At 44.7% G+C, this 8,673-nt stretch overlaps 1 protein-coding gene across 2 annotated transcripts; it reads left to right on the top strand.

Moving 5' to 3' along the window:
• Positions 1-1,122: 1,122 nt before the first annotated feature.
• Positions 1,123-6,103, top strand: LOC119303344 (long chain acyl-CoA synthetase 2-like). Of its 2 annotated transcripts, none has more exons than XM_037580464.1 (19): positions 1,123-1,440; positions 1,606-1,669; positions 1,762-1,851; positions 1,954-2,010; positions 2,118-2,166; positions 2,402-2,478; positions 2,750-2,789; positions 2,868-2,968; positions 3,039-3,203; positions 3,494-3,604; positions 3,689-3,776; positions 3,864-3,930; positions 4,093-4,168; positions 4,255-4,372; positions 4,627-4,872; positions 4,970-5,109; positions 5,215-5,397; positions 5,492-5,611; positions 5,690-6,103. In XM_037580464.1, exons 1-19 carry the CDS (start codon positions 1,289-1,291, stop codon positions 5,738-5,740), a joined length of 1,995 nt encoding a protein of 664 aa, XP_037436361.1. In that variant the 5' UTR covers positions 1,123-1,288; the 3' UTR covers positions 5,741-6,103. The 2 variants fall into 2 exon arrangements, with proteins under 2 accessions (XP_037436361.1, XP_037436362.1); XM_037580465.1 differs by having other exon boundaries at positions 1,124-1,440; positions 2,868-2,962.
• Positions 6,104-8,673: the final 2,570 nt, after the last annotated feature.

The raw sequence follows: 8,673 nt of genomic DNA, 5'->3' as shown, positions 1-8,673 counted from the left end.
TGATTAGGTTGCACAAAAACACAATCAATACCAACACAAAAACACAAAAAAATCACGCCATCAAAGAGCAAAAAACATACAAGACCGGAGCTACGTCTAGGTGAAAAACAAAACCACAGCGACCCGCAAAATGCAACAACAACCATTGGTGCCAACCATGTCATGACAACATAATGAGCGCGAGTAAGGTTCTTCAAAAACAACGTCTCAGTATAGGAAGCAATGCATGAACGTCACCGTCGCTGGATCCAACCATTGAATGCCAGATCCTGAGCTTTCACCACAAAGATCAGGTCCGAAGAAACTTCAAGCAAAACCCCATGTGCCGCCGCTTATCAGGTATAATCAACTAAAGGTCGGACCTGGGATTTTGAACACCGAGTTCAAGATAGGGTACTCGAGAAGCACGATTAAATCAAACTCCTCATGTGCCGCCGCCTCCACTTTTCACGATCTCATTAGCTGCATACACGCACGACCATGACGCGAGATTCCACGCAAGTGATGACCATGCCCGCATAAGCATGCAATCGAGCCGCGACAAGAGTTGCCCGTCACTCAAAGCGTCGAATGATGAAATCTCCTTTGACGATGGAAAAGGTCACCAACATTGTCAATATATGCAATTTGGGACACTCCGGGCTATAAATGAAAAACTATTATATCAAAATATACAATCAAAACAGGGATGCAACAGAAACATGTGATGTAATTAAAAATAATGTAGTTCAAACGACCACAGAAGAAAGTGTAGTAACATGTGATCCAGTTGAAAAAATATAGTTGAAACACGCGATGCAGTATAAAAAACTAAATTTGGAAAAATGTAGTTAAAACATGCGAGACAGTTGATAAAATGAAGTTACCGCCTAGATGGAGGTCCAGAGGCGAGGAAGAAGACTTAGGCTCCCTCAAAAATGTAAATGTATTTTTAAATTTTGGTAAGCATTTTTTTTAGGATTTGTATGCAAAATAAAATTGTAAAAAAGGTAATATTGAGTGACAGCTTCGAATCATCCCTAATTCATTTGCAACGGCAATTAGAAATTGCATTTGTCCTCGCAGCCAACCTACAAGTAGACACGCAACAGCAGCACCAGAATAGGAACACAAGCTTTAAATTGCCCACCAACCTTCACCCCCACCATAACTGCCACACATCTGAGCACCAAGCCCTCACTGACTGACTCAAGCTACAAGCTCAGCAAGCTCAAGGAGAAAAAATATCTGCATCTGACGGCACCAAGCCCCGTCCGGCCGTCCATTGCTAGCTGGAGAGGAAGGTTCGATGGACAAGACGGTGTACACCGTGAAGGTGGGCGAGGCGACGCCGGCCGCCGGCGGCAGGCCGGCGGCCGGGCCGGTCTACCGGAGCATCTACGCCAAGGACGGCCTCATGCGGCTTCCGCAGGAAATCCATTCCCCATGGGACTTCTTCAGGTTCGTTCATGGGTCCTGGCAGCATGCTGATTTCTTTACACTCCATTCCTAAGCATTCTGTCATGACATTATATACTAAGTTTCAGTGATCCCAGCGCTGAAGGTGTTGAGATTTCAGAGAACTTTGTTCATTTTTTTCCTTTCTGTTTCCGTACGTTCCTGCAGTGGAGCAGTCAAGAAGTATCCCAAGAACAGAATGCTCGGCCGGCGCCAGGTTTCTGAGGGCAAGGTAAAGCAGAGTAATTCAGTAAAATGGGCAAAATGGTAATTAAAAAAGGGATTTTGATTTGGGAGGATGCAAAATTTTGGTGTGAAATTCAGGCTGGTGACTATGTGTGGCAAACGTATGAACAAGTGTACCAGAAGGTTATCCAGATTGGAGCAGCTATCAGAGGCTTCGGCGTTAAGCCGGTGAGTCAAGAATCTTGCTCTGTCTTTAAACGCTGAGAATTTTTTTCGATCTTGGAATCCATAGCAGAGTGTTTGTTCGACATTGTTGATTTGTGTTGGTAGGGGGCTCACTGTGCCATATATGGGTCCAACTGCCCAGAATGGGTCATGGCCATGCAGGTGAGAGTTCATGATATTGATATTCATCTATGTCAAAAAGGTATATTTCAGGAACATTTTGTGAACTGATGTGAGATTTCACTTTGATTGTACTGTTTGTTCTGCAGGCTTGCAACAGCCAAGGAATTTGTTATGTACCACTGTATGACACCCTCGGTACGTTCACGATGCTTGCTCGCACACACTAAGACACAAACCTCTATGTGAATGCACAAGGGTTCACGAAGAACACTTTTTATTTGGGAGAATAATCTGTCCAATATTAGTGTATTTTTTTCTCCAAACAATGATAATTTACATTAGTCCATGAATGGAAGTCTGGATTCTTAACCATGTTTTGCTTTGCACCTTGCAATGTTGTATTGACTGGATAAGTTGCAACGCAATGCAGGACAAAATGCAGTTGAATTTATCTTGGACCATGCTGAGATCTCCATAGCCTTTATGCAGGAGAGCAAGATAAAATCAGTAAGCAAAACCATATATCTTTGACTACTATGAGCATTACCTTAACTATACAAAATATTGTTGTCTTCTGCGTGGCGTCATACATATTAGCATATCTCCAGTAAATGCTACTGTTTCTATAGAGTTGATTAATAGGAACTGAGATACAATAAAAGCTAGCCCTGAACCTGGAGAAATCAATGTTACTAAGCTTGAGATTAGTTGCGAAGACCACAGTTACACATCATTCTTTCCGACACATCTAATTAGTCCCTGAACTGCAATTTTTCAGATTGTCGCCGTACTCCCAAAGTGTACAGCCCACATCAAAGGTTAGCTATCTGGGGTCCGGACATCAACTATTCCCGATTTTGTGTGATTAATTTCTTACTTTATATGTGCAACCTCAGCCATTGTTAGTTTTGGAGATGTGACGATTGAGCTGAAAAGGGAAGTTGAACAATTAGGAGTTTCTTGCTTTTCCTGGGAAGAATTTTCTACAATGGTTAGTGTGAGTTCCTATTAAACTACTCCATTACAAGATCGTAAATGGTCTGACCCATAAAATGCTCTTTTAACAGGGAGAAGACATTCAAGAACTTCCTAAGAAACAAAAGGACGACATTTGTACAATCATGTACACCAGTGGAACAACAGGAGAGCCAAAGGGTGTGATAATCACGAACAGGGCTATCGTAGCTGGGGTTACGACCACAGAGCACCTCCTCCAATTGACAGATAAAGTGGTAAACCTTTATTTACATGCGTCAAAACTAGAATTTCAGTGGGGCTTTTCCCTGTACAGGTCTCCCTTTTTCTTTTCGAAAAAGGTTAAACAAAAGAACAACGATGGAGCATGAATGTGTTCTTATTTATAAATAATTCGTAAGTAGTTTTTCACAAAAATATTTTAATCAAAAAATAGTGAAAAATGGTCATGGTTTGTTCATCTTTGATTTAGAGCTTTGTTTTCCTATCATGTCAACCTGATAAATATTAGTGTTTAATGATAACCTAAATCAAAATATGTTTGCAGGTGGACGAATATGATTCATACTTTTCCTATCTTCCATTAGCTCACATTTTCGATCAAGTAATCGGGAATTACTGCATCTCCAAAGGGGCTTCCATTGGATTCTGGCAAGGGGTATGGAGCTATATCTTGCAAGCAAAAAACATTATGTCACTTGTCTGTAACTTCATCCTCTAAGAGGCAAAACTTTCTTAATAGGACATTAGGTACCTGATGGAGGATGTGCAAGTGATGAAACCAACAATATTCTGTGGTGTTCCTCGCGTTTATGATCGTATATACACAGGTATAATGCAAACCTCCATAATTGTTGTTCCAAAATTCCCACCGTATTGTGTTCTTTGTCATAATTGGGGAATCTTGTGAACTGAAGGTATCAACCAAAAAATTCAGTCTGGAGGGCTAATAGCCAAGCACCTTTTTCAGTATGCTTACAACTAGTAAGTATTTTCAACAAGATTAAATAAACACCTACTTTTTAACTCTTTTTCAGTATATGCTTACAACTCGTAAGTATTTCAACAAGGTTAAATAAGCATCTAATTTTTACTCCCTTTCATGTTTTGAGTTTAAACATAACTAACCCATCAAATTGTCATCAGCAAACTTGGCAACTTAATGAACGGATTCAAACAGCATGAAGCATCGCCATTTTTTGACAAAATAGTCTTCAGCAAAGTACGTAAAATATTTGAAGTTCCCATGTTTCTTTATTTTTACTCCATTGGTATATATTTAAGATTCTTTTATCATTAATGTTACAGATAAAGGAAGGGCTTGGAGGCCGCATACGTCTCATGCTATCAGGCGCGGCACCTTTGCCAAGACACATTGAAGAGTTCATGCGAGTTACCAGCTGCAGTGTCCTCGCACAAGGATATGGTGAGACTGTTAGAATTCTTATGACAACTCTGCTCATCATAACCATATTAGCAAGTTTGTCCTTGGTTCTTTGGTCATGACTCGGTTCATGGGTTCAGCGGTTAACTTGTTATGGACTACGATGATGTGAAATCAATATCAGTAATCTTATCTTAAATTATTTACATAACTCTAGTTACTACCAGTATCCTAGAAATCTAGTTACTTCTGATGCCGAGGGATGATAAACTGTTAACCGTGCAATTGGTATGCAGGGCTCACTGAGAGCTGCTCGGGATGCTTTACGTCGATCGCCAACGTTATTTCGATGATTGGGACGGTTGGCCCTCCCGTGACGGCAGTCGAGGCACGGTTGGAGTCCGTTCCTGAAATGGGCTACGACGCGCTCTGCAGTGCGCCGCGAGGCGAAATCTGCTTGAGGGGACACACCTTGTTCTCTGGGTACTACAAGCGTCCTGACCTCACAGAGGAAGTGTTCTCAGACGGATGGTTCCACACAGGTGCAGCCCTTTTTCTTCCATTCCTAAGCGTACCGCACAACACATCAATGAACATATATGGTCCCTAACAAAATTTGCAACCAATTTATGTACTAAGGTGATATCGGGGAGTGGCAACCGGATGGCACGATGAAGATCATCGACAGAAAGAAGAACATCTTCAAGCTGTCCCAGGGGGAGTATGTAGCAGTGGAGGTCCTGGAAAGCGCATACGCGCAGTCTCAACTCGCTGCGTCGGTACGATAAGCAAAACGGAATGAATAAGTAAATAAAATTGCTGTGGGTCAGATTCATGGTTTTGTTCAGATGTAACTGACCAAGAGTCTCTCCTCTTTGAACAAGGTTTGGGTCTACGGGAACAGCTTCGAGTCCTTCCTCGTTGCTGTGGTCGTCCCTGAGAAGCAAGCCATTGAGGACTGGGCTGCACTTAACGGCAAGTCTGGTGACTACGCTGAGTTGTGCAATGATCCGAAGGCAAGGAGGTACATCCAGGATGAGCTGAATCAAACCGGCAAGAAACTCGGGGTACGTCATCGTCGATACACGGATAAATTTAGCAAGCTATGATCTGCCCATTTTTTTTCCCATCATAAGCTATGATCTCTTGCCATGCATGCAGTTGAGAGGATTTGAGATGCTGAGGGCCGTTCACCTGGAGCCAGTGCCATTCAGCATCGACAAGGACCTGATCACCCCAACTTTTAAGCTCAAGAGGCCCCAGCTGCTCAAACATTACAAGGTTAGAGAGAACAAACTTCATCATGCTCGTATCAGTTAGTGGTTTTTGGTTCACAAAGAGAACAAAATTATGCTGCAGGATCGTGTTGATCAGCTGTACAAGGATGCCAAGATGGGAACTGCACAATGAAAAATGGTGGTTAAACATCAGCAAGTGGATATGAGCTTTCTGAATGTTTCCTCAAGAGTCAAAACTAGTATGATACTATGATGTAGCAACGGTAAGGAAGTTGGCTACGGCTCGAGGCGGCGACACTTTGTACCACTACTACTGCATTCAAGACCCGGATCCAGCATAGATCTGCATTCAAAAGATACATGTCAAAATAAAAATGTATTTGCACATAATGTGCTACTTTTTTTTTTCTCGAGCGAACATAATGTGCTAGTTAGAGCCGGTAAAGTTATCTTAGCTTGTAATCCTTACTACAAACAAGATTAATGGATAACTTTGATATATATAAACCACTACAAAGTTACCGCTTTTGAGAAAGGGCGCTGCTACGCGTCGGCCGCCTCGCGAGCCATTAGATCCGACACAATCTTACCGCTAAACGTCTTGCTCTACTTTGCAACAAACTTCTTGTTGCGGAAACATTTACAAAGAGGTTGTGTTGCGGTTTTTTTTTGCAACATAGATTGTGTCATGGGATTTTCTTTGAAACATAGGCTGTGTCATGGGATTTATTTTTTTGCAACAAAGGTTGTGTTGCAGAAAGAAAATGTATTCACTTTTTTTTTTGCAACATTGGGATATCGATGTGGACGCTGTCGCCGGCCACCTCTGGCTCGACAGAGACATGGAACTGACAACTAGTTATTGGAGCGGCGGAGATGCTGAGGCAGGCGGGCTTCGAGGTCTACGATAACCTCACGCGCACACCCAGGTGCCCACTAGGCACCAGGGCGCGCCTCCCCCTCCTTCCGAAACCAAACCCTCCCGTGCCGCCCCCGCGAGGCAACGGGGAGGGCCCTTCGATCTCCGCCGATGGTCGCCTCCTCCTGCCTCCCCCTCCCTCGCCGCCGCCTAAAGGCGCAGCCTTTTGCACTCAACACCCTAAAGCTTTGTTTTCTTACAAAGAAGGCCAAATTTTTGACAAGTCAGGAGTAGAAATTTCAACAGCATAACACGTTGGTTAGCCGGAGATCCGAGGTTCATAATAATTACATATTGTGTTATAACTGAGATATATAAATACGGTGGGGACGAGCGCCGACGACGAGGGTTGACTCGGGGCAGAGCCAGGGCGGCCATGGCGCCAGGAAGTGTTGTGAAGGGAGAGAGAAGGCGACGGGGACGCGACCTCGCGGCACGCAAGTTCGGCGATGAGCTCCCCGACGCAGCTGCCGGAGGTGAGGCAGAGGCGGCGGGGAGCTGCGGTCGATGGCGCGGGGAGGCGGCGCTGGGGAGGAGCTCATGGACGAGCGCGGGCTCGAGGCGGGCCTCGATGGGCTTCCCAGGGCTCGATCTGGGTCCTAGCGGGCCGCGGCGGCAGGGCTGGACGAGGGGGGGCGACGTGGCGGCCTCTGGTTGGCCGAGGGCGTCGGTTGCGGTGGCGTAGCCCATGGGACAGCGACAAGTGGCGGCGAGGGAGTGGTTGGGCACATATTTCAAGGCAAGGGTGGCGGCTAGAGGTAGGGGAAGGGGTCTAGGGGCTAGGGTTGCCCAAATTTAGAAGGGGATGGTGTTTAAATAGCTAGAGGGAGCTAGGAAAGGTGTATTGAGGAGCCGTTTTCGCCCACACGATCATGATCCGACGACGAAGAGCATGGAGGGGAGTTAGATGGGCTAGTGGGCTGTTGTGGAGAGGTGTTGGGCTGCAAAGAGAAGGCGAGATACGGTCCGGTTCGTCTCGGAGTACCGAAACGTCCGACAGTTAACTCGGTTAACCGTTGGGGCATCAAACGACCTCCAAATGGAATGAAATTTGTCAGGCGGTCTACCGGTGATATACCAAGACCGTTCGTCAACTCTCGGCTCATTCCGAGAACGTTTTTCTCCCGCTCATAAAACAAGATCTTGAGGTGTGGCGAGTGCGTGCGAGTGTGAAAGGACTCGGAGCGGACAACAGAGAGAACCGGGAGACCCGGACGGATGCAAGTTTTGAAAAAACATGCAGATGAAATGCACATGATGACATGGCAAAGTGCAACACGCAAGCAAATGACATGGCAACGACGGCGAATAACTGGAAGATATCTGGCGCATCAGTCTCGGGGCGTTATACCCCCATCCGACTATCATCGACTAGCATCACATCATCCGCAAAGAGCATACACCATGGGTCCATGGAATATCTCCTTGTATATCCCGTGTGACCTCATCCATCACCAGAGCAAAAAGATAAGGGCTCAAAGCTGACCCCTGGTGCAGTCCAATTTTAATCGGGAAGTCATCAGTGTCGCCATCACTTATTCGAACACTTGTCACAACATTATCACACAAGTCATTGATGAGGGTAATGTACTTTGCTGACACTTTGTGTTCTTCAAGACCCACCACATGACATTCCATGGTTTCTTATCGTAGGCCTTCTCTAAGTCAATGAATACCATATGCATGTCCTTCTTTTGCTCCATGTATCTCTCCATGAGTTCTTGTACCAAGAAAATGGCTTTCATGGTCGACCTCCCAGGCATGAAAACAAACTGATTTTTGGTCACGCTTGTCATACTTCTTAAGCGGTGCTCAATGACTCTCCCGCAGCTTCATTGTATGTCTCATCAGTTTAATTCTTCCTAGAACAAAAAAATTCACAAAATCAATTATTTGCACTTTCAGGTTTCAGAAAGTGCAAACTACCCAACTGTACAATTTTAAACCCGAATTTGTACGGAAAGAAATTCTAAACTAGCGATTTGCATAATTTCCCTCATGTGCAAGGATTTGTATCAAGCATCAATTTCCCCTCAAAATGGATGACATTATTTAAGTTGACTTGTTTGTGCATGTGTATGCGGTGTCTCTGTCTTGGTGCATGCTATGCTTGTTGTGTGCCTGCGAGTTACATATAAGTTACTCATCTGGCTTGTCATGTCAGATGCAGGAGATTAGGGCATTGC

This window comes from Triticum dicoccoides, chromosome 5A, assembly GCF_002162155.2.
Source record: "Triticum dicoccoides isolate Atlit2015 ecotype Zavitan chromosome 5A, WEW_v2.0, whole genome shotgun sequence".
NCBI lineage: Eukaryota > Viridiplantae > Streptophyta > Magnoliopsida > Poales > Poaceae > Triticum > Triticum dicoccoides.
The sequence above is the reverse complement of the archived record's forward strand: the minus strand, read 5'-3'. Positions and strand labels throughout refer to the sequence as shown.

What these genes read in the sequence shown, in the direction of transcription:
- LOC119303344 (XM_037580464.1), top strand. Translation starts at nt 1,289, where the DNA reads ATGGACAAGACGGTGTACACCGTGAAGGTGGGCGAGGCGACGCCGGCC. An exon ending in TTTCAGTATGCTTACAACTA is followed by an intron (nt 3,931 to 4,092) that starts GTAAGTATTTTC and finishes AATTGTCATCAG; the next exon opens with CAAACTTGGCAACTTAATGA. An exon ending in TGTCCTCGCACAAGGATATG is followed by an intron (nt 4,373 to 4,626) that starts GTGAGACTGTTA and finishes ATTGGTATGCAG; the next exon opens with GGCTCACTGAGAGCTGCTCG.